This window comes from Aythya ferina, assembly GCF_964211825.1.
Source record: "Aythya ferina genome assembly, chromosome: 21".
Classification (NCBI taxonomy): Eukaryota; Metazoa; Chordata; class Aves; order Anseriformes; family Anatidae; genus Aythya; species Aythya ferina.
In genome coordinates, this window is record NC_140319.1 from 6,353,962 (window position 1) to 6,378,420 (window position 24,459).

A 24,459-nucleotide genomic window follows, 5' to 3' on the forward strand; every position below is an offset into this window, starting at 1 on the left:
CGCCCCCCACCCCCCGAGGCCAGCCGGCGCCTGGGAGCGCGCCCCGGGGCCGCCTCCGCTCCGCCTTTCCCGCGCCCGCCACCGCGATTCGCGCGCTTACGTAAGGCGCGCCGCACGCGGCCCCGCCGCTCCCACACACCGCGGCCACGTGCGCCGCGCCCCGCCCCCCCCACCCCATACAGAGACAGGAGGCGGGAGCGGGTCCAGAGCCACTTTATTGGCGGGGCCGGCGCGCGGCGGGGGCGGAGCCACGCCCCTCACGTGCCGCCGCACGCGGCCCCCGTGCGCGCGCCAGCCCCGCGGCCACGTGCGGCGCCGCCGCCGCCACAGCCACCCCCGGGGCGGCTCCGGGCGAGAGCGGGGACCGGAGGCACTTCGGACAAGGCAGGGGCGAGCCCCTCTGAGATGGCACCGAGCGGGGGCAGGCAGGAGAGGAGGATCGAGGAGAAAAGCCGGCCCCGGCCAGGGAGCCTGGCACCGCTCCCAGCATCGGCCGGGGAAGCTGTGAGAAGCACCACATCCTCCTCGCCTGCTCCGTGCTCCCCGTTTCCCAAGGCACTGTGCGAGTGGCGGGCTGTGCTGGTTAGTATTTGTATTAGGAGTGTCTTAAGGCAACCAGGTAAAGTTAGCATTTCAATAATCAGAATAGTTTTGCTTTAAACAGCAGTAGATGGGCTGAAAACACAGCAGGTTTGAATTGGAGAGGCTGAAGACAGGCACCTTCAGTGGACTGGAATTTCTTCCTGTAACTCATGAAAATGCAGTCCAGACTATAAAAAGAAGAAAAATTGAACAGTGGACAGTCTCCTTCAGCCCTCTACCATAACAGTCTTATATTTTAAGAATTTAAGACCCTAGAGATAGGTAAAGAGGGATTTAAGAGTTTTCCACGTTTGTTTTCCTGCTTTTAGTTTTCCCATATTCTTGTGCACATTTCTAATCTAGGACTACGTTGCTGGTGTTTGTTACCATAACAAACAAACAAAACCTGCAGTGTTTATTACCATATTACAGCACAAACACGAGTTTTGTCCTCTCAAATAGAGTACTTACTCTAGAATTCAGAACAGAGGCTGAGCTGTGTGCTCCCCAGCTTACTGTTCTGATCCAGCCTTGGTACCATTTCACCTGGCAGTAGCAGAGTCTCTGCTTGAAAGAAGCCTGCCTAGTATGACAGGACCTACTGCACTGAAAAGGATTCATCTAGCAAGAAACTGGGACAGGTGGGACAGTCAAGGGAGGGATATGGTATTTCTCCTGCAATACGCAGCTGTAAAAACAAGGGCATTAATAAGCCAGTGGGGTTCTCAGTTTCCCACTGCACGGGTGTTTGAAATTCAGCTACTGGGGCTCTTACAGTGGTCATTTACCATCCACTGCAAGTCAACAATGGTTAAAGTGGTCATTGATACTTTAAGTTTACATATATGCCTTCATCTCAATATCTCAGCTTTCTTTAAGCTTTACTAGTCAGTGAATTAATCCTATTTATTCCAACTCTAATAAATACCCATTTCAGTGAAACTTACCAATAATGATGATGATGATAAAGACAACAACAGCTATCAAAATTGCCCACATCTGTGAAGAAAGTCAGACAACACTTACTATAAGCTGTACAGCAGCATTAACAGGCCTTTAGGGTACAGGAAAGCAGCCTTTGTGAAGTACTTTCGCTTTGTGGGGTAGATTTAACATTGTAATTAAAACTTTCAGTAAACAGTTTTTAGTTCACCATTATCACTTAGAGATAAGCTGTGTAACACAGGCAAATTGGAGTACACCAACAATTTCTTCTCCACTATGCCTCCATCCAGAGCCCATTTCAGGTGACCATAAAAGCAGGAATAACAAACTTCAACATCATTTCTCCTCTTATCCTACACCACATTTTCCCATTGTCTTTGTTGCTCACCAATGAAGACTCCAACCTTTACCAATAGCTACAACTATAGGAGACTGAATGAGCTCTTTCTGCAGTCCAGTGCTTGCTTGCGTATTAACGCAACCTATGCATTTTTTGCCTTTTTACTCCTGCTCCCCAACACCTCAGATTGTAGTGGTTCCCTGTGGCCATTACCATCTTTGACAGTGTCTTGTATCAAGCAGCATGGCTGGTAATCCAGCTTTTGGTTGCTTTACCTAACCACTGCCATATTTTAAAACTAGATGCTGTAACAGGTAACACTGGCTGAAGTCCCTGTTACTTCTGCCATTTGAGATGCTGGTAGTTGTGATACGGAATATTGCAAGTGTACAAGCCATGATTACCTTACAGTTCTTCCACCAATACTTTCTTTTCAGCTTGGCTGCACTGGTCTCAAACTGAGAAGCTCCTGCTTGCAGTGCATCAGCACGGTCATCCAACTCTGACAGCTTCTGATCTCGTTCCAACACTTTGTCCACATTTACTCTCATGATGTCAACAACCTACATCAGGAAGTTATCAGCTTTATCAACTGCAGGTAAAACATGGTGCTCTTAATGTTCTCTATGGAGTATAAGCTATTGCCTTTTAGGATATTGAAACAAGACAGACTCAGGAATTTAGAAAAGACTCTTGAATTCACCTGCAGCTGGACGTTTGAGTGTTAGTACTGCCAGTTGTGCTGGTATTCCCTTGAACCTGGGAAGTAATTCCTAACTAGCTCCAGAAGGAGCTGAGGCGTTTAAATACAATAGTCAACCATACATCAAAAAAAATCTTGTTGGTAGCCAGGCTGGCTTTTGGCTTACCCCAAAGACTCAACATGCCATATTTGGAGGTGAGCCTTCTTTGCTACTGTAAAGGAGAATCTTTACAGAGAGCAAGCTTTATCTTTGCTTAAGGCAATCCATCAAGCACTGAGTTCACAACTAGCATTTGGACACTGGTACCCACTTACCCACTCCAGCTGGATTATTATTTAAGAAGTTTTCAAGAGTTAAAGTGACAAGTATAATAAAGAAAGCTGAATGATACTAAGCTTCACCAGGTTATATAATGACTCTATAACAACTGACAAAAACATCTGTTCTAGTTACCAGTTTCCTAAGGAAAAGGACTACACTGATAACAAACTAAACTTTTACCTCATCCACTTGATGTTGAGTCTGCTGAAGTCGACGATTACTGCCAGCAGCCACATTTGAGCTTCCAGGAATACTGGCTGACCTGCAGTAAGGAAAGTCATCAGTACTCTGCTTCTCTTTTTACAGATTGTTTTTAAGTTGATATGCATAGAGTATACAAGTCACCTAACACTCCTGAAAACAGGAAATTTTGATCCTTGAAATAAACACAGGGAAGTTTCCTTTTCTACTGGAGAAGGGATGCTTTAGCAGCTGACTATGGGTGTAAGTCACACCACATGCCAGATCTCCTGCAAATGAATTGGTTCATGTGCTAAAAGACAGTAGTGGCTGGCTAATGTAACAGTAGTGTGCTAATAAAGCACATGACAACTCCAGTAGTGGTTCATGGGGTTCAGATATTCAAGAGGTTGGGCTCAGTGGTGTTCCCCCCCTCTCAGCACAGACACTAATCTTCAAAATAGTTTACAACAATTAAGTACAGAAACTTAATGGTTGTTCTGTTTATGTGCTCTTCTTGTGGTTGCCTGCTTCTTTTCTTTGAAGCAGTTGACATTGAGCAATAAAAAGCACAAGAAATAAAAGGCATTCAGCATGTACAACAGTTTACCTCTGTTTAGCCTGAAGCTTATAACCTCAGGTTGTACGTTTTTAACATGGTACAACATTCCACATCTTCATAATTGATGCCACAGCTGCTTGTGGTTTCTCAAACCATTTTCACAACTTTAATGACTTATTTATCTTTTAACTACCTGCACTCATGTTGCTTTTCCATGTTTTCAATTTTTCTCCATCACATACACGTACAGTTGAATGTCACCTGATATCCAGCGTACTGGATCTGAATGTTATTTGTCTTTGCACATTTGGACATTGGATTCAAATTTACATTTAAAGGAAACAAACATACACAAGCACCCAGCCAGGTAGCCTCTGACAATGCTCAGAAGCAGTCCATGCTCTAATGACAAAACAACTCTTGGGTTTTGGTACTTCAGTCAGCCTTTCATGCTGCTTTAGTGCTAGTCCAAGACTAAACAGACTCAGAAATAAAACTACTTCCTGAGGTTCCAATCACAACAACCCAGTCACACGAAACCAGCCTCTCATTTCCTCAGCTGCACAGCCAGTGCTTTCCGCGAGGACCCCTGGGGCTGGCAGCACTCCGCCCAGCTCCTCGCAAAGCCTAGGGACAGGATGGGACAGGATGCCCCACCCGAGCAGGAGGCTGGCAGCCCGCCCGGCCCGCGCACAGCCCAGGTTATGCCTGGGCTCGGCCCGAAGCGGGGCCGCTCTCAGCAGCCTCCGCCCAAGCGCACCCAGCGGCCTGGGCCGGGCCGAGCCGGAAAGGCCGCCGCGCCCTGAGCCCGAGCCCGCTGCCACCCACCCCCCGGGCCGGCCTCCGCCACCCCCGGCCCTCTCCCACCTCCCCCGGCCGCGGAGGGCCCCCGAGGCCCGGCCCGGCCCGGCCCGGCCCAGCGCCCCCCGCCCCGCACTCACATCCTGACGGCCGGGACCCAACGGCAACTGCGCGCAGCTCCGGCGGCGTCCGGGAAGTGACGCCACGGGCGGGGCGGGGCCGCTGGGGGGGGCGGGTGCTGACGTCATGCTCGGTGACGTCAAGGTGGCCGTGTGTAGGCCGGGCGCTGACGTCATGCTCGGTGACGTCACGGTGGCCGTGTGAGGCACCTGAGGCACTCGGCTGCTGGGGGCCGGGCACTGCCGAAATCCGCCCCGGGGGGGGTTCAGGCGGGGCGCTGCAGGCAGAACTGCGCCGTGAGGGGGGGGCAGCTGCTGAGAGGCTGCCTGGAGAGCTCGGCCCCGTGCCTGTCAGCGCTGGGGGGACATTTGGGTCATGCCCTCAGGAGTGCCCCGAGCCCCGCAGTGTATCTGGGCTCATTCCTGAGACCTCTCTGGGTTATGGCAGTCCTGGACCTGGCTGGGTTTCCGTTACCGTTCGTCGCAGTCCGTGTGGTGCCACAGTCCTGATTCGTGGCCGAGGCGTTGATAACACACCGATGTTTTGGCTGCTGCAGAGCAGGCCTGCACAGCGTCAAGGTCTTGCTGTGTTTCTCATGCCACCCCCCGCAGCAAGCAGGCCGGGTATGGTGGGAGAAAGGCCCAGCTGAGCTGTGGGATCCGCCGTGCATGCAGGCAGCAGTGCGTGTGTGCCTTTTCAAGGTCTCTGTCTGCTGGTGGGAGGTTATGTGTGATTGCCTTTGCATCCTATCTGTATTTTTTTCTTTGTTTGTTTTCTTTTTCCTTCATTTATGCTGTTTTTATCTCCGTGCCTTTTTTAATTTATTTTTTTCTCCTCACTATTGCTCTTACAATTCTCTTCCTCTGGGAGGAGGGGAGAGGGAGGGGAATGAGCATTGGGTGGGTGTTTAACTTCTGTCTACCTAACAACACCAAAGGAGAACCCAGGAATTAATAAGCAGGATGGCAATACTGGACTTCAGGAGCAGACTTTGGCCTTTTCAGGGACCTACCTACTTGGAGGAATCCCATGGGTTAGGGTTCTAGCAGACTGGCGTGTGGGTATCCAGGAGAACTGGTTAATATTCAAGCATTGCTTCCTTCAAGCTCAAGATCAGTGCATCCCTATGAGCGAGAAGCCAAGCAAATCCCTGTAAAGGTGATGGAACAGCTCATCCTGGACATCCTAGATTAAAAGATAGAGTGCTACTTGCAAGCAGCTTAAAAACACATTCTAGAAGAAGAAACATTTTCAAGGTTATTTACAGTGGCTCAAGGAGTATGTCACCCTTTAAAACTAGACCAGAAGAGACTTTTAAAAAAAGGCACACACTTTGTATGGGGAAATTTTCTTTGTTTTTAATTTACAGCAGAAAGAATATAAAGCATTCAGAAAACATTTTCCATATTTTAAGGGCAATTCAAAACATTTTGCATGGTTCCAGCAGCTGAGTTCTTCAACAGATCCATTGATTCAGTGATGCTTTACATGCACGGTTACAAAAATAAAACTTACAAAAGAGAAGACATCTATACTAGTTTTACATGCAAGTCTTGGGGACCCCCCGTTGGGCACCAGCTATTGTGTGGAACTGCCATAAGCGTGCATCCAGAGAGGGGGTTCATGTTATATTTTGTATTTCTTTCACACAGTATTACTGCTGTTAAGTGTGTTTCACAAAGGAGCAATTCCATTATCAGAAGACAGAAGATTTGGCTCCTGGCACTTGGGAATTTGAGTTTTCCCGGGAAGCTGCACTTATCTTCTGTGAAAACACAAGTTCCACAATCAAGAAAAGGGTGAGCAAAATCACTTCACTTCATTGGGAGTCTTTTCAACTCCCCAGTGATACACTGAAGGGTTATGACCCGACACAAGAAAGCACTTAGAAGCTGTACTTACCTTCAAGCATGCAAGTATTTCTGTTGACCATATGGAATTGCTTGCATGCCTAACAGCAAGTACATGCTTAAACATTTGGCTGAAGCAGAATCTAGGTTAGTAGATACACCACCAGGCCCATGGATCTGGAAGAGTAATTTGAAATAGCTCTGTATATTACTGAGTTGTTTTTATAAATATAGGGAATTAAAATATTTCCACTGAGGTCACTACTCTTGTTAGGAAAAAGATCAATTCTGTATCGTCACATATTGGTTAATGGGAGCAACATTTCTGTTTCAGAATGTCAGAGTTATTCCAGTATTAATACAGAGCATTTCTTGTTCATCCCAAAGGAGATTCTTCTTGATTTCCATTTTTGTGTGTGAGGAAAATTTAACATTTAAAGTCCTAAATCCATACAATAAATTGAGTCTATAAGGCTGTCCACAGACACAGTGTGAGAGCCCGACCATTCTTTTTTACTTTTTTTTTTTTTTTTTTTTTAAATTGAATCAGGTCATAAAGCAGCAGTTCAGAAATGTACAAGAGAATGAGCTATAGCACATCTACTGTAATTCAATGCTGGCAGTGAAAAGAAGTAATTAAAAACAGGTACAATTATAGAAAAGGCACCAAGAGCACTGACCCCAGTTTTTTTTTTTTTTGCCACAATCTTTTTTTTTTTTTTTTTTTTTTTTTTTTTTACTCTTCTTCTAAAGACACCAGTTTAAAAGTTTCTTACGTGTGAATATTTTTAGGCTTCACAACAAGCCTTGTGTTTAAACATTGCAGTTGGTGGCCGGGATCGAGCAAGAACAACTATTCCAAAACTAACAACCTCAAATTTACACCAGTCCATTCAGAAAATTTACACTGCCACTAGCAAACCAAACACAAAGGAACAGTTTCTGATCTCAGACACATGTACATAATCCACCAGGAGTTACTTCCCTTACATTCCTGTGTAATCAAGATCAGAACCTTGTTCCTATTGTTGAGAATTTCTGACAGTTTTAAGTTAGTACTTTAATGAAAAAAATTAATTTCTTTGGCTCCTCACTATGTGGAAATAGCAATATACCATGACACCCCTACAAGATCAGTTTGCATCTTTTTTTAACTTTTTTTTTGATTTTTTTTTTGTGCAATTTTTATTACATTTTCTGACTTCCAGCAGGAGATATGAAAATGTGAAACGTATTTTCTACTTTCATACTATTTCTTTTTTTTTTTTTGTTTTTCATTTTATGTTCATTCTAAGTGTTCTTTATTGGAGTGAGTGTATGGTGTTAAGCTAGATACGCTTTTTTGTACTCTTATGATTATCTGCTTTGCAAAAGTAACTTAATTTTCTTAAGCAATATTAGCATTCACATTACTTGGCACCATTGGCAAAAAAAAAAAAGGGGGCGGGAAGGAGGAAGAAGGAAGGAATAAATAAATGAAATTCAACCAAACCAAACTCCTGGTAGCCAAAATCAAATGTAAACATATCTTTTTTTTTTTTCTTTCTTTTTTTTTTTTTTTTTTAAAGTAATGTTGCTCTGCCTTTTTTTCCTAAGTCTAAATACAGTAGCTCTTTTTTGCCATTTAGTCATGCTTTAGCAAAAATGTTCTTCTAAAGAACATTTAAAATAAAGTTTCTTATAGTGAAATAAAGTTTTTGTTTCATTTTACAGACCATAGCCACTAATGCTTTGCTTTTGTTCATTTCTTTTTCTTGAGTTCATGCACATATCTCTGTTTTAATATATACAATATGTACAAACAATACATCCACACTCTTCTCGTTCATTCAGACAAAACTATACAAATAATAATTTTATCTTGCCAAGTTATTGACCCTTTATGAATAAAATATTTAGTAATTAATCAATATATTCCCTTTCAAATATTTTGTCATTTTCCATTTCTACCTTCTATATATACAGAAACTGCCCAGATTTGATGAAATAGCCAAAATAAGAAATTTACTGGCCAGAATGCAGCACCACTCTGATCTTTAGGTGGTATAAAATGTCCAGGCAACATATGTATGTGACTCTGCAAAATGACAAGAGGTTTGACAGTTACTTAAGATAAAAAGCTACACGTCTTACAAATTATTTTAAGAACTTAAAATAATAGCACATGAAAGTAAGGCTAGAAAATAAAGTGCTGAATATGAGAGAAAGTACATGACAATTGATATGTTTTTGCAGGTTCTAGTAAAAAAATACGAAAAAGAAACTTTTTAAAACTTGCTTAAGTTACTCTCTCTGTTTCTCATGCATTACCCGTTTATCTCATATACCAACCCCTTCTGTAAGTTCCCACGGGATGTATTAAAAACCTGCAGATTTAAAAAGTTGCATTAAGTGTGCTGTAGAGATTTAAAAGAAACACAAAGGACAGAAGAGCGAAGGAAATGAGGATGCATGGACCCAATAAAGATGTACTGATCTAAGCCCCTCCACTGAGACTCTCAAAGCTTCAGTTTCTTGGAGATGACTGACAAGTGCAGGAACAACATTCTTGTGTTGCTTGTGCATTCCCACCTTTTCTTAACAATATTTTTGGTATAATATTTGTACAGTTCCACATGTTGTTCAATACAGCCCTATATGAAAAGGATAAATAATCGCTTCTTCCGTCTTGGAGAATGAAGCAACTCACAAATTCTTCCTGGTGTCTCTTTTTTTTTTTCCTATGATCCAACAGAAGATTGAGTTCCAAGATGTCTTGCTGAACAAATTAAAAGTTGTCCATGAAAGTGCAAATGCAATGACCAAAACATTACTGTTAAAATCCTGCAGATGGTATTTCCAGAACTGCAGTGGGTATTTTTGTTGTTGTTGTTGCATGTCTCTGCTAAAAACAGAAAATGAAAACAGTCTGAAAAGCAATGTCACATTGCTACGGGATGCTGCTGTGTGTCTTCAAGTTCCTTGGCCTTTTTCAATTCTTTCACTCTGAAAAAAACAAAGAGGAGCCACATAACATGTCTATTCCAAAACTTTTTCAAGATAGAAAAATCAAAATGATTCCTCCCTTTAACCTCCAGTGTAAAAGAGCCACCTCCCAGAGAAATGACAGGAAGGTACTATGCTCCTGACACTGTAAACAGTTGGAAGCGCATGAGGGAACAGTAGAAATCTGAGAAAAATCACATTTGGAAACGTATAGTAATTTCTAGCTAATGAATTTTCATGTTACGTGTAAATACAGTGTGACTCATTGTGGTATTGTTCTATTTAATTGCCCTTTTTTTTTTTTTTCTTTCTTATCAAAAGATGAAGAGAAGTGGATAACTTCAGTCCCATCACATGCCTTTCCTCCTTTACTGCAAGGGAAGACCCGCCCTAAAAGGAGAAGACGACAGCTTAAGTTAAGATGATTTAGCTGGGTATGTACATGCCCAATTAATCTAGCTAATACTTCAAAGGACAAGTAACAAAGGCATGGTGCAAAGAATCATGTCAGAGCTGCAAACCTATGAAACAGAATCCAACTAAAATTGATTTAATTTAACGAAGTCTAAGCAAATATACTTTAGATACTGAGATGTCAAAAGAGCTAAGCAGCATGAATGCCAGTTTGTAGCCTTTTTAGGTACTCATACATTATCTTTTGTGTCTTTCACCAGCTTGGTAATACAAAAACATGATGAAGGCTATAATCTGACCTCTAGATTTGGCCTATAAATATACCTCCACTATTTTTTAAATTTATTTTTCTGCATATACAGTTAAACATACTCAGGAGAAGCTGGTTGTTTTTAACTCCCTGGTTTAGATCACTCAAAGCTCTATCACTCACAGGCACTATGTTAACGCGTGAAACTGGGGGCAACTGGAGTCAATGAAGAAATCGCGCTGACCAATACAAGTAAGGTCAGACCTTTGCTGCTTACCTCAAACTGTTGGAGAATATCATGTCTGGAAAGGTAGAGGGCTCTGCCAGTCTAAATGCACATGCCATTTTCAGAGCCTGAAGACGTACCTTTAAGAGGCTATGGCACTCTTCTGAAATCCAAGTCAGGCAGAGAGAATGTCTCAATACAGCTCCCTCAGATGCCAGGAGGCACTCTGATCTTCAGGCTGAGGAAAGGGCAAGGCAGCAAGCAGTAACACCAGTTCTGATTTCCTATTTGGGTACTGCTGTGCCAAGCCAAAATTCCTAATACAGTGAATTACAGTGAAATTTTCTGAAAAATTCTGGCTTTATGCAAGGTACTATATAAAAGACCCCGCTGACGTGAGGGGAGTGAGCACTTTGGTGTCGAACAAAAGACAATGAGCCTGTTTGCTCCTAGTGTGTTAGGATGTCTTATGGCGTTACCTGCTTAACTCCACATCATCCTTTCATTAAAGGAAACATGAGGTCTGTTGCAGTGAACTGAAAATGCTCGCAAATGACAGATCGATCATTTTTAGTATATTTAGTTTTCTTTTTTTGTAACAGAAGTCTATCTTGAAGTTATTAATATTTCCGTTACTGCACCACTTAGAAGCAGTTGACCAAAATAATTGCTGTGCTAGAAAAATGTATGCATCTGTGCAGAAAATTATTTTTAATGTTTAGATTATATACATGTTCAAGATACCATCCATTAATGCATGATTTGCAGTGCAACTTCCAAGTGTTTTCTGTTGCACTTCAGTACCACAATGTAAAATCAAACTGTTATTGTAGATCTTACTGAGAACATGCACGTTATTTAAGCTGGTGGCTCTTTCACCAAGACATGCTATACCTTAGTTTAGCACTTCAACATGCAAAGTCTATGCTAACAAAGCACTTTTGCAGGAAGAACGCAAGACATGCTTTGCTGCGAACTTCAACCTACAGCATGCAATATCTGTACTGGTGCAGACCTATTCAATCTGTTTAACTGGAACAGAACATACATGCCAATGCAAGTTAATTACTATACCACTCAACAAACATTTGCACTAGTACAGATCTATTGAGAAATATGCAATGCTTTCCTTGGTCAAATGTGTTTTACATTGGCTTGCAGATTTTCAGGCTTATAAAAATTTTGCAAGTGCAATAATAATTACTGCTTAAAAAACAAACAAACAAAAACATACTAGTAACCTTACTGTAGGGAAATTCAATACAGCCTTTGAAAATCTGTCATGGGTACCATTACTGAAAGATGCTGCTTACTATATAATGGCTTGAAACAAACCATATATTCCAGAGCATTTATAATCCTATGCTTCAAGATGATGATCATCCAAACTTACGAAGTTACCACATTTGCTTTTATTAAACCAACCTGTGTTTAGTATACATAATTGGGCAGTTGTTACATTAAACGTGGGAGTGCAGGTAGGTATAGGAATAATTTATTTGTATAGTGTACTGCACAGTAGGTAGTAAGACCCACAGCCTACAGCTGTGGATCTCTCATCCTCGCTCTGAAGAGCAAGGTCCAGGGAAACCCTGGGCTGGCACCAAGAAGCCAGAGAAGGTGGTCTCCTCTCTCCTGGGAGCAGGCTAAAGGCAGCCCTGCTCTGCAGCATAGCACGGACAGAGTGGAACTGAAGCAACTCTAACTGCTACCAATAACTGAGCAAATTCATGGGCAGAGTGACACCTGGAAAGCACTGAAGTATTGTGAATGCCTTGCTTCTTTCCCAAACCAGGGCTATATATGAAGTGCCAGAACCAGTGCATGCATTAAGCCGTATACCAGATTAATGTAATTAATTTATCATTTTAAATAACTGTATTCTTAAACAAGACACTGAATTGTTATACCAAGAGAACTTGAAGCTAACTATTTTCTACCAATTAATTCTTTATGGAAGTGTCTATGCTGTAACTCTTCCTGCGTCTTAACACAAATTTTTAGTCCTCATTTAGCACTTAATTTTTCTTTTTGAGAAAGTTCCTTGTTCAGCAGTACACTGATTTGATTTCATTACTGCAATGTAAAGTTGTCAACATGACTGTGGAGTTGGTATCCCCTCTTTGCTAACCCTTTGTGTAATAAAGCCCCTAGAATTCCAAATGCAGTTAAAAAGTAATTTGGCCAGGGAAAAACTCTGGACAGATCAGGACCCTTGAAAATAGAAATCTACTGAGTGAGTGCTGCTAGGACAGCATTTAAGTGAACAGTATAGCACTGCCTTTGTGCTAGAAGACAATCTACCTTGATTGCTCTTTTTCCACTCTCAAAATTCAGATAGGGGAGAAGGGCCAAAGTGTAGCATCCATAGTTAGAAGCATTAATAAACTACTCTAGGTGGAAGCACACTAACAGATTTTATAGAACAGTACAGGCTATTGCAGCAGAAAAGGATGATGTTCCAGTTCAGTTTGGTAGACAAACAGTGGGACTTCTTTGTTTTAATAACAGAAAACCAAGAGCTGAGAGCACATCATACCAGCAGGCCATGTGCTATGGATGGTATACAAATCTTGCTAGATATCTACAGGCACCAGTGTGCTGGTTTAGATCACTTCTGAAAGCACTTCCAATTACATGGGGACTGGAGGTGAGGACAGTTCAAGTGATAACATGGCTGCAATCCAGAGCACACCAGGAAAGGTATCAGGCTTTGTCTGTTGCAACACTCCAAACAAGAAGTACCGTCCTACTTCAATAGCTACTGAAACCATGCACAGAACTACAAGGACTCTAAGTTTGCTTTTGCACTGATGAAGCCTTCAGCAAAAACCTCCTCGAATAACATTTCCCCTAGACGGTAAACACTTTTAAAGTACAAGGTCATTCCCTCAGCAATTGCTGAAGAGCAGATGGACGGAAAAAGCACGTGCAATAGAGATGATCACTGCTAAGGTGTCTGAATCACGGCCACAGTACTGACTCATGAAAAGAAGATGGTTTCACCTATGAGCTTCCAACCCTGACACTCAGGGGCTATGTTCCAGTTCCCAGATTGCTCCAGCCAGACAAAGCTTCTGCCCTTTGAACTGTGTTACTTACTTGGACACCATACCAGGAGGTTGCATCATTATGTGCTGAAGCAATGTAGAAAGCAACAGCCCCAGAAGCGAGCAGCAACTTCTCTCCCCACCCACCCTCCCCGAGTCTTGTATGGGAGTGTGTCAGCAAATGAATTAGGCCTACTGAGAAAGAATTCCAGCAAACAATGGGTTCATGGGTAAAGCATAACACAAAGCTGCTTCATCAAATTTACTCCATAATGCCCAGCCAGGAAAATGTTTAATGAATCTGTGTTTTATAGCAGTAAGTTCTGGCAATGCTGATCAGTTTAACAGACAGGGTGCAGGAGCCAGAGTAGTCTTTCTGGTGAGTTACCTGTTGCTCTGAGAGCTGAAATAGCCTGTGGGACATTTAAGAAAAGGGAGCTCTTGCCTTTTTCCAGATATCTCAATTGGGTTGCAAAACAAAAAAGACAGAAAGGCCCAATAAGAATGACACCCCAGAGCATGCGGTCTGCAATTTAACACACACATTTGAGCTCCAAACACATTCACCCCCTGCAAGAGGTAAATGAAAGAAGAAATTACTTTGAAAAATTTTGTTGCATGTAGCGTTGCATATCCCAATACTTTTTTTCACATTGTCCTAAACTTGAACAAATGGGACTTTTCAATCCCTTATAACATTCCCCCATTCTCAATCTCATTTAGAAGCATAAAAATCTAGGTACTTAAATGAAATTGCTGCTGCATAGCATACATGTATATTAAAAATATACTAAAAAAATAGAAGTCCTAGTTGCACAGGAGTAGGAAGGGGTTCATTGCTGAAATGCCAAGAAAGGGAAGGTTATGCAGACAACAACAAAATATAGGAAATGTTGTTTACTCAGGTAGAAAATAAAGTTATACTTACCAGAGAAAATGAATTCAGGTTTTACGTGCACACTCCCCACACTGGAGAGCAGCATTTAATCAAATAAGAAATGAGGTAGGGGAAGGGGAATCTACTTGTAAATGAAAGATACCATAAATGAATACATTCCTTTTTACTTATCATCGATAACAACTGCACCTGTTCTGCCCCAGAGAGAACTTAAGCTTTGCTGCAGGCAGGAAGTGATCAGCCACCAGTGTGAAGAGACTTGCTCCTTGTGCTCTCCTCTAGATCACCTGCCTACTGAGAGGCAAAAGGGTAACAGCTCAATCAGACATATTCCTGTTCACATCCTGATTCTGGACTACAAAGGTCTCTTTCACAGGAAGCTACAGAGGATGGCTTAACAGATGAGCAGGGACAACTCTGCATAGCAAGCACTGGTCAGCTGAAATACGTCCACTGGACTAAATTCCTCTGAGAAGTAAAACTATTACTTAAAGGCAATAATAACTGGATTTTTTTTTTTCTTCTAGAAAGTCTTTTAACTTCTACTGCAGGATGCTCTTGAAGGTCTCTTCCAACCTTAATGATTCTATGATTCTAAGATAGCAAATTTAGTCTCACTTAAGTTGGAACATAAAATGTCACCCCTTTCCTCCCTTTACTGCTCACAGTTTAATATAACCCAAATCAATCCAGAAAAAATAATGAAAACCTCTTTTCAAATTGATCTCAAACTGAAACATGGAAGCAAACACTTATCTGCGTATGCACACTATGTGAGTGCAATGTCTGTGTACAGTATACATCAACTTTGTACATTACAGACATTCCTTCAGCATATATGGATAAACCAGTGGGCCCCAAAATGCTTTTCATATGTGCAAGCACAAACAGCATATGCACATGTTGTACATGAACTCAAAGCAGCAAAAAAATCACTTGCCATAACAAACTTATTATTTCAGCAGAACAGCAGTTGATAGACTTTGTGATATTTTATAGCTAACGTTTTCCAGATAATTAGAGAAAGTACATTTAAGCAGAACAAGTTAATTTAGCATGATTGAAACTGTTTTCCTGATTCATGCTTCTTCAGTGATGTGCGTTAGAGGTGAATCCAGATGCCTGCATTACTGACTGGGTCCCACTGTAAGAATGTACAGAATGACAAACCACTGCCTTAAAAATAAAACACTGACCTACTGGAAAAGGGAGAATATTAGCAGCATATTTTACTTGTACCTATGTACACGAATACATTTGCCTGCAATGTATTCTTGTATTATTAAATATCAACTGAATGCTGTTCCCATAAGCTCATCGCTTCACCAACAGACATCCCTGTGAAGCCCAACAGAGGAGTATGAGAAAATTTGACACATACTACCACAGGATATCAAGGATTGCTCTTACAGCATTTTATCTGTAAAACAGAATTCATTACTGTATTTTCTTTGGAAGAGCTCTCAGTGCTAGAAACCGCCACTGCAGACAATGCTAATAAAGCTAAGGACAGATCACTAGAACACACATAGGAATAGTTTTTTGCTTATACTTGTTTTTCTTGCCTTTGGCTAAAAGAAATTTTAATCCAGTCAATTTTTCTCACAGATTCTACTTCTACCAAAACTTTCAACAGCCGTTCGAACAGCTGAATGTTACTGTACACAAAACCTGAGATAACAGTGTGAAGCCCCACACAATTCAAAGAACAACATAACTGAAGTTCTGGGCTTCTTTCAGATCATCTACCCTAGCCATTAAGCCTTCTCCTGGGAGTGGCAACTCCCTGATTTCCTGATGTATACCACATCATTTGCCATTCAAAGCAAAACTTGCATATACTACTAAACCTTCAGAATCTGTAAATCTGCTTTCTGGTAATTTTTGATTTGCTTTTACAAATGTGAAGTCTTAAGATGCAACAACTAATTGTCCAATACTGGTGACTGGGCTGTCAAAGGGACCTTGAGCTGAGTCACCATGCCCACGGAGCATGCCCTTGGGATGGCTTTCCCTGGCTTTGCTCATGCCCAGGGAATTGGGTGCTAGCTGTGTCCTTGCACCCTGCTCTTGCTTCTCCAATTCTATCTGGGTGCTCAGTCTCCCTGTAGAGCACCCAATACAATACAGCAGCTATACTGCTGTTTTCCATCCCATACATGTGAACTAACAGAAGACTGAAACACATCACGTAGTGTTGGTATGTATTCACAGAATATACACTATTGTCCACCAACCGTTCACTTAACTAGCAAGCTTTCAAAATGCATGTACTGAGGTCTCACATATGGACTGCTCTTCACAGTCTCCTGTACTAGGTGCACTGAACACATAACACGAATCAGCTTTAGTATACCTTGAGACTGCAGCATGCATCTGCTCTCCAACTCAGACACCTAGCCTTGAATGGAAAGGCACACAAGAACAATTACTTTACTTGTCTGTGTTTAAGTCACACATAGCACTTTTTCAGTTTTGAATGCAACTAGCCCGCTTTGGTATGCACATTATAAGTTTAAATCATTTTTCCTAATCACGGAACAAAGGTCTTAAAATATACCCCCCTCATGTTTGATGTGCAAAGGTTACACACACATGGTGCTGCTAGTGGGGAATGCAGTGTAGCTTCCAGCCTGTGCAGCACCCAGGGTTGCAGCATGCACCCTGACCTCATAGTGGGGCTTTCTGCTGGCATCCCAAGCCTGTGGACAGCAAGGCAGAGGCACCCACATCTGGGGCACAGCAGGAATCTAGCAGGCATGCCTGCACGTGGCCAGCCCCATCAGTTTAGCAAAAATTACCTGGAGAGAAGGAAGACTGAGAAGAGAGCACCAAAACTGCAAAACAGGAAAGGCTGGAAGCTATGCTAGTTGTTTTCGTACACACTGTGTGTCCTGCCCTACCGGTAGCTCAAGAAAATATCCTTGTTTGTCTGCAGCATTCATTACTGTCCTACAGCATATGGCAGCTGACCCCAAGATAGTTAAACTCGTCTACTTTTATAAGAAAAAGAGATCAACACTTACCAATACCCTTACAACAAAGATAGGTTGATGTATCTAATCAGAATGACTGTTTTTTTTTTTAAGTTACTTAAACTGATTTGTTTTCAAAACCAAATTATGTTCCCCCCCCAAGAGGCCTTTGAAACCATACACACAACTGTAGATCAAAAAGCACCAGCCTTAACTATACCCAAAGAATCAGATTAGTAAAAACAAGCCACCCAGTTGGTCCACCATTAAAGGAATGCAAGAAATTCTTACACTATTCCTGATTTAACCTGCATTAGATGAAACATACATTAACATAATTCATAAGAGCTGGATCTATGGCGTTCTGGCTAGCAAATTGTGGCACAGCACTGGTGCCTCTGCAATCAAGAGCAACATTTCTCTTCCTCCATCAGGGCAAAATCCATCAAATCAAGGACTCAAAAAGTTAAGGCACATCTGGGCCTCTATTCCCATTTCAAGACATTCTTGCTTCACTGGTTGTTATTAAAGAACCCAAACTCTTAGTTGTAAAAATCTAAGAATGTGCAACGAAAATGTTGAAAGTTTTGAAAGAAACATCATTAGTTATTGCTTCTTTATTAGGGTCAATAGTTAAACCAGTAATGATGCCTCCAGCAGTCTTATGCCTGATTTATACGCTCAATCCTAAACTGCAAAAATCATCTCTGCATTTCAAGGTCAGTAAATCTCCACAATCAACAGTTCAGTTTTCTATTCTGAATGCTACAAGAACAAGAGTTCACACAATTCCTCTTGAAATAGTAGTAATGAACACAGTGCTATTTCCAGCTGCAGCTTCTGCCAAAGAATATAAACTCTGTTGTCCTACAGCCTCTCAAATTCAAAGTGATATTGAGCAGTCCTGCTGACAACTCAGGCACACGTGTCTTGGAAGCCACAGCATCCTCTGCTCATACAGGGACTGTCACCTTCCATGGGAACACTGGTGTATCCTCACTCTTCTGTTGGGTAGCAAAGAGCTGGCCCTGGCAAGGTAACCAGATGTGTAACTTACCGAAGAGCAACTTCTGGAAGATAAGCATTGGTGCTTAGTCATCTTAGGAAGAAAAAAAACAGTGTGAAGAGCTCTTCTACTTCACTCTGGCTCCGGCAGAAACAAATACCCATCTAGCGTAAGCTGCACCTGTACAGCAGCTTCTAGCCTGAATGCCATTACATTCTCACAACGAAGGACATCGTTATTCATTGAGGGTATGTAAATGCAGACACAGTCAAGTTCCAAGATCTACTAACAGTCTATTTGGATACTGTAAAATATCCCAACACCACCACCGCCTAAGCATGCCCATGATGAATACACGTCCTTTTTCACATGTTCATGCATTGGTAACATCTACTGCAGAGCTCTGTCCTGTTATAAAAGCAGCAGTGTTAGTCATTGCAGTAGGGTTAGTTTATACAGGTTTCTGTTTATATAATTAATGGAGGTGAAACTTACTGGCATATCTTGGCTGCAGCCCCATGCAAGCAAGCAGAAAGCAAAAATATTTAAAATGGAAGAGAGGAACTGGCTAGCAGGCAGCTACACTCACCCTTTTGTACAGCCTATGGTCCACCAGTGGGCTTCAGATTGCAAAACAATACCAAAGAGCTATTAGCACACACATGGCAATAACCATACCTTACCAAAAGATTCAGTTCAGGGAGAAGGAGACAACACTTCTGCTTGCCTGGAGAGAGAGAATCCTTCCCACCTCCTGCCTACCGGACTCCTCCTCTTTACCAGGGAAGAGGAGTCCTTTGTTGAGGTGTTTTAGGGCAGGAAATAAATAAATCCAATACTGTCATCCCCATGGTATTTCCAGCTGCATCTTGCTTTCCCTTCTTGCAACAACTATCTGATTTCTAACTCAGGCCAAACACTACTCCATAAAAAACACTGCAGCACAGCCTAGCAGTGGTGCAGATACTTCTCAGAAGAACGAAGTTTTCATAGAACTCAGAGAAAGAATAGGAAATAGAACATTATCTTCCTGGAGAAAGCTGACTGTATGGATCACATCTGGATTCAGTTCAGATAACCCAAACCTACTTCAGAGCTCTCAGTTTTCCTTACAGCTCTAAAGTAGTTGGAAAACACTAAATAGGCAGATTCTTTCCAAAACTATTAAATGCTTAAACCTTTAATTCTGTCTCACACAGGACAGTATTCCAGGAGACAAGCCAATTCATAGTATGTGTAACAGCTAATTTTAGGTTGAAAGCCAAATGCCAATGAATGGAGAGGTCTGGGCAAGGAACAATGATGGGTGAAGCTCTCCTATCAGGCCAGGAAGGTTGTGTTTCTCATTCTCTACAACCAACACTTCAGCTACAAGTCATGTTGGTACCGTGCTATGGTTGATGCATTTTTTCACCAGATTTTTGACAACATGACAACAGATGAATAAACAATTTTTTTTAAAGTCAAAAGGAAAAAATATATCTGAGCATCAGAAATCAGAATGACTGCTGCTGATGAATGACTACTTTTGTCTTCATGATGCCTGCTAACATTCAGCCAGTAGAGTGCTAATATCTTCTGTAAGAATACACTCAACCAAAACTTACATCCCTCTTCTGATTTTCAGCAATGTCTACTCATCCATTACTAAAAGAGCTCCAACCACATCATTAACTGTCTAAACGCTAGAAATACTGTCTGATCAGGCAACAAGCATAAGCTCAGGAGATCAGAGATCACAAGACCGACATACTTATTTACACACACTGACATGGATCCTCAAGCTGATAGGAATCATGTTTGCTCTACTTGGTATTTGTGACAAAAAGCTAATTTAAAAAAAAAAATGGAACAGGAAGATCAGTTAAGCTGTTCTTCTGAATGTTAGCCTAGAAAGAGTTCTCATAATTGGCTTAAACTAGACTCTGATCTATTTAAAAAATGTGTGAAAAGTAAGCAACCAGATGGTTACCAGGAGAAAGCCTGAGTAACCCTTGCATAAAGGCTACAGGATAATCTCTCAGTAAAACTCCAGCAACAGAATCTGTATGTGAACAAAAGTCAATTTTTTTTTTTTTGAGGTTGAATTTTGAACTTTAAGAATTCACTGCCTTTTCACTTAGCTCAATATCTGTATGACAGACTGCAAGTGGCTTTTACATCCTGCCTTGTCTATCAGCTGACAGGCATCTGCTACAAGATCCTGCTTTGATGTTCCTGTATACACTCTCTTTTCTCTGTCACTCCCCCAGATTTTCCAAAAATATCAGTCATTTCTATCTCCAGTACTGACAAGGCACTGTGGTTTAACAAGTAGCCTCGTGCCATTTTTATGATAAAGAGCAATAAATAACACTTGTTGTTCGGGCTTATCCCTGCGTGTTCAGGAGCTTGGATGGATGATGTATTTTAGGCTTTCTTAGTTTCCTGTTTACAGCAGACATGTGCTAATTTTGAGCATTTCAACAGGAGTCTGTGGTGGGATTTCAAAAGCAGTACCCCTGAAACTGTGTGTGGAATTGTACCGGGGACACTGCCATCAGTTGTATCCTATATGAGCATTACATAGGAGGCTGAAAGGGCAAAGTTATGAGGCATATATATATGTAGGTGTTTTTAAACTTATTTAACATCCTAAGTTTCATTACATTATCTTTAGAAGTATGTAAGCAAGAAAAGCCAAGTAGCAAGGAATAAGTCTAATTATTAAGATACAGAAGAGAAAGTTAAAAAAAAAAAAAAAAAAAGAGATTGAAAGCTTGAAGAGCAGCAGATGAGAAGGAACCAATTACCTTGTCTTGCCACCTAGTACCCCAGTGTACACGCACAATGAACAGGGCAGCACTGAAAGAAGGTTGCAGGGCCTGGCTTTGGAAGGAAAGAACGCAAATGGTCCAAGGCCAGGACGTGGCTGTGCTGGGGAAAGCACATGGCTCTCGCCCTTGGCTCCTTCCAGCCAGGTGAGGAAGCAAATGGGACAGTTTCAGAGTCAACTGAGACAGTGAACAGGTAAATGTCTGGTTTAGTAACTACATCTGTATTACTTCCACTTTTACACCATCCCTTTGCAGTTGCTTACACAAGCAAAACACTTAAATCCATTTACCTTCAAAATCCTGTGTGGTAATAAAGGGCTATGAACCTCAGTGGCATATCATTGTTCAACAAGCTCAAGCAAGCACAAGGACCAGATCACTCTGTACGGTACCTGAAGTCAGGAGGACCCAAGGGCCCATGAGATATCCCTGTGGCATCATCCCAGGATCACAGATTTAGCCTACATGCACAGAGCACCAACTACTATGGAAAAAAAATCTTTCTTTTTTAACTGCTTACTTCAAGCTTTTCTGACAAGGAGGGGGAATATGGGAAAAGAGGCCCAAACTTTTCACAAATTTTTAAGAAGTTCTCTAAAGTTATATTGGTGTCAAACAGATTCTCAACACTGTTTTTATCATATATGGGAAATTTTGCTTTTATTTTTGGCATTTGCTGATGCCAAAATGCTCCTGGATAAAAGTTTGCGTCTGTTAATATTAATAACACTAACACAGTTTTAAACCCTTATAATTGTTTAGAAAAAGTACATGACCATGACTGTGATTGTTTTCATTTCAGAAGAAAATGCAAGGCAGTTTTGAAACGGTCACATCTTCGATAGAAATATTTCTTTCCCTCTGTTGCATCCTAACCAGGAACCATGGACTACTTCCCAAGACACCATAATCTTTAACAAAGTGCCTACAGATACATACAAGGCTGCACTGTTGCAGAAGTTCGAGTTTCTGTGCAGCATGACAGAAGCCGGAGAACACCTCACAATGGATTCCCCCCACCTGATTCTTGTTCTTATTGCTTGTCTAGAAATACACAAGACCTAAACCCTTCTCCCAGAGGTACACGGCAGCAGGGACAATGCTGCTCAAAAGAAAGATCAGGCTACAGGCAAAGGGGAAGTGACTTGCCTGCAAACTTCAGTGATGCAGATGAGTAGGTCTTGCTCTAAGAAGGAAATAGGAGATGCTGAGAAAGAGGAAGGCAATGAGCTGAAGGCAAGAAGAACTGCTGGAACCATGGGCAATTCTGAAGAGTCTAGGCTACTTGACAGAGGAAGATCTAATGAAGCATGAATGAAGTACAATGCGCATTCCAGACATTATTGGGAAACCCAGTGATAAAACTAATCGTGACATTCTCTGGACTTGGGCATGCAAGTCAGCTGTAAGAGCATCTGGCAGTTTTACTCCATAAGCTTCAAAGATGGCAACAGGTAGGTGGCTTTCCCAGGGACTGCCTGGACCTCAAGCAGATCTGAGAGGATATAAATTTCAAATCTGTCTAATTCAGTGGGACAAGCTGCCTAATGAACATGATCAAACAAACCTTTTAGTCCCTTCCATACACCCCGCTATGAGCACAAAGCCATATGTGCTTCTTCATGATCTACTGTGGCTGTTTCAAATGCATTTAGAACTGTCCTGGAAGCTATAAAGCCCTCTTTCTTATCTGCATGTTACTTGCCATTGAACCTGGAGGTAAGATGTCCTTGCACAACATGAGTCACACCAACCTCCTGCAAACTGCAGCTCTAAAATCTTCCGCGTCACTAGAGTCATGTGTCTAAAATCAAGTTTATCACATGCGTCTCTGACTTTCAGAGCTCTGTTTACTCTCAGACATCACTGGGCTTAACTATACATGCTTTAAAATATATTAGGTCAGACCAGCTCCTGCTAGCAGATGAGATGTGTGTGTGGTGAGAATGGAGAGCAGAGTCAGAAACATCTAAATTTACTTTTGTCTAGGCAAATTTCCAGTTTGCAAACTGATCATATATGGGCTCCTTTCATTGGAAAATCAGGACAGACACTCTGCATATAGCAGAGTACTGGCACAGTAGTGTCATGTGTCAACCTGCCTCATTTTTCAAGTGAGCACTTTGGCAAGCATGCTCATGTTTTCACACTGACAGGAGAGAATTCATCTTCATGTCTTTGTCTGTACTCCCAGTTACTATGTGTGGAGTGGCTGAAGTGAACTACTTTCTACTTTGCTGGCACATTCCACCTGTCCACATTAAAAAGAAGCTATATTTGACAACAGTCTACCAATTGACCCTTGTGACTAAACTAAAAGTATTTCTGGTATACACAAGATATCACATTTTGCATTTTACCACATACCACAAACAGTCTGTGCAGCATACAGAGCTATGTAGCATTTATAAGCTGTACCTATCCTTCAAAGAGCTTATCCCCTCTCCGCCCTGCTCCCAACATCCTCAAATCCAACTTTAAAAACCTTTTGCCTTTTTTTTTTTTAACTCAATATTTCTTTATTCTGTGTCTGCCTGACATGACCTTGGCTGCTTTACTGTATCAGCAGTGGAAGTGAACATGATGATTCTATTTCAGCAACAGTCCTAAGTTAAAGATTCCCTTTCTGTGAGTGTATCTTGGAAGCAGCTGTGCTTTGTTATTTGATTAAAAGATCTGTAGAGAGTTGATTCTATTATCCCTTACATTGCACTCCCTGCTGACACACTTGAATATTGTTAAATTGCTCTACTGAAGGGCAGATACCATAAGGTAATGCTGTACCTGTGGCGGCAGCGTCGTAAAAATCTCATGATCTTGCGAGCAGCTTGATCCTGTTTCTTGGTAAGCAGACTGCTTCTAAACACACACACAAAAAAACAACTTTGAAGCACAGGCAAAACTGTGGATGACAGTAGCAAATGCAAGAATAATCATCCTACGAACCACTGTAGTTATCTCACTGGCCTATTTAAACTACAGCACAACCCCGACCAGTGTAAACAATGTCATATAAAAAGATCCTGGTAGCACTTAACAATCCCAACAACTCACCTGAGTTTCTGTTGTACAATGGTGGCTGCCCGACGGTTTTGCTTCCTCTTCCCACATTCTTTGTAGCTGCGGTAGTACTGCTGGATCAGCATTGCGGCTCTTCGGCTCTGCTGGAATTTTTTCTGCTCATAATAGCTTCGGAATTTGCTCTGGATAAGAATGGCAGCTTGTGTCATCTTTTTATAAAGTGCATACTACAAGAAAAACAAAGAAAAGCTGAGGCACTCCAAAAACAAAACAAAACAAAAAAGCAGTAACAGCAAGAAGCAGGTTTCTACAGTGAAAGGCCACTTGCACTGCTAAGACATGATGTAAAGCAAATGAGGACCTACTCACTGATTGGGAACTCCTTGAGGAAGGGGCTACAGCAAACCAGAACA

General features: G+C 41.8%; 2 protein-coding genes across 11 annotated transcripts in view; both read right to left on the reverse strand.

Annotated features, from left to right (window-relative positions):
- Nucleotides 1-577: 577 nt before the first annotated feature.
- Nucleotides 578-5,240, reverse strand: VAMP3 (vesicle associated membrane protein 3). Of its 2 annotated transcripts, none has more exons than XM_084495068.1 (5): nt 4,966-5,240; nt 3,073-3,154; nt 2,272-2,430; nt 1,530-1,581; nt 578-770 (listed from the first exon to the last, which is right to left on the reverse strand). In XM_084495068.1, the coding sequence occupies exons 1-5, from the start codon at nt 5,223-5,225 to the stop codon at nt 751-753; spliced, it is 573 nt and encodes a 190-aa protein (XP_084351194.1). In that variant the 5' UTR covers nt 5,226-5,240; the 3' UTR covers nt 578-750. The 2 variants fall into 2 exon arrangements, with proteins under 2 accessions (XP_084351194.1, XP_084351195.1); XM_084495069.1 differs by lacking the exon at nt 4,966-5,240 and adding an exon at nt 4,576-4,682.
- A 647-nt stretch (nt 5,241-5,887) lies between these two features.
- Nucleotides 5,888-24,459, reverse strand: part of CAMTA1 (calmodulin binding transcription activator 1) — a 329,904-nt gene continuing 311,332 nt past the window's right edge. For 5 of the 9 annotated variants that reach the window (XM_084495063.1, XM_084495059.1, XM_084495061.1 and 2 more), the window contains 4 exons: nt 24,080-24,273; nt 23,810-23,884; nt 18,799-18,829; nt 5,888-9,390 (listed from right to left, as the gene is read on the reverse strand). In XM_084495063.1, the coding sequence (XP_084351189.1) occupies nt 9,358-9,390; nt 18,799-18,829; nt 23,810-23,884; nt 24,080-24,273 (333 nt within the window). In that variant the 3' untranslated portion in view covers nt 5,888-9,357. The remainder of the gene's footprint in view (nt 9,391-18,798; nt 18,830-23,809; nt 23,885-24,079; nt 24,274-24,459) is intronic. The other 4 variants (XM_084495064.1, XM_084495060.1, XM_084495066.1 and 1 more) reach the window with 1 other exon arrangement.

Coding starts and splice junctions, on each gene's coding strand:
- VAMP3 (XM_084495068.1), bottom strand. CDS start 5,225: ATGCACGGCGGATCCCACAGCTCAGCTGGGCCTTTCTCCCACCATACC. Junction 2,431..3,072: donor CTCAACATCAAGTGGATGAG/GTAAAAGTTTAG, acceptor TTCCTGATGTAG/GTTGTTGACATCATGAGAGT. Junction 771..1,529: donor TATCATCATCATCATTATTG/GTAAGTTTCACT, acceptor TTCTTTTTATAG/TCTGGACTGCATTTTCATGA.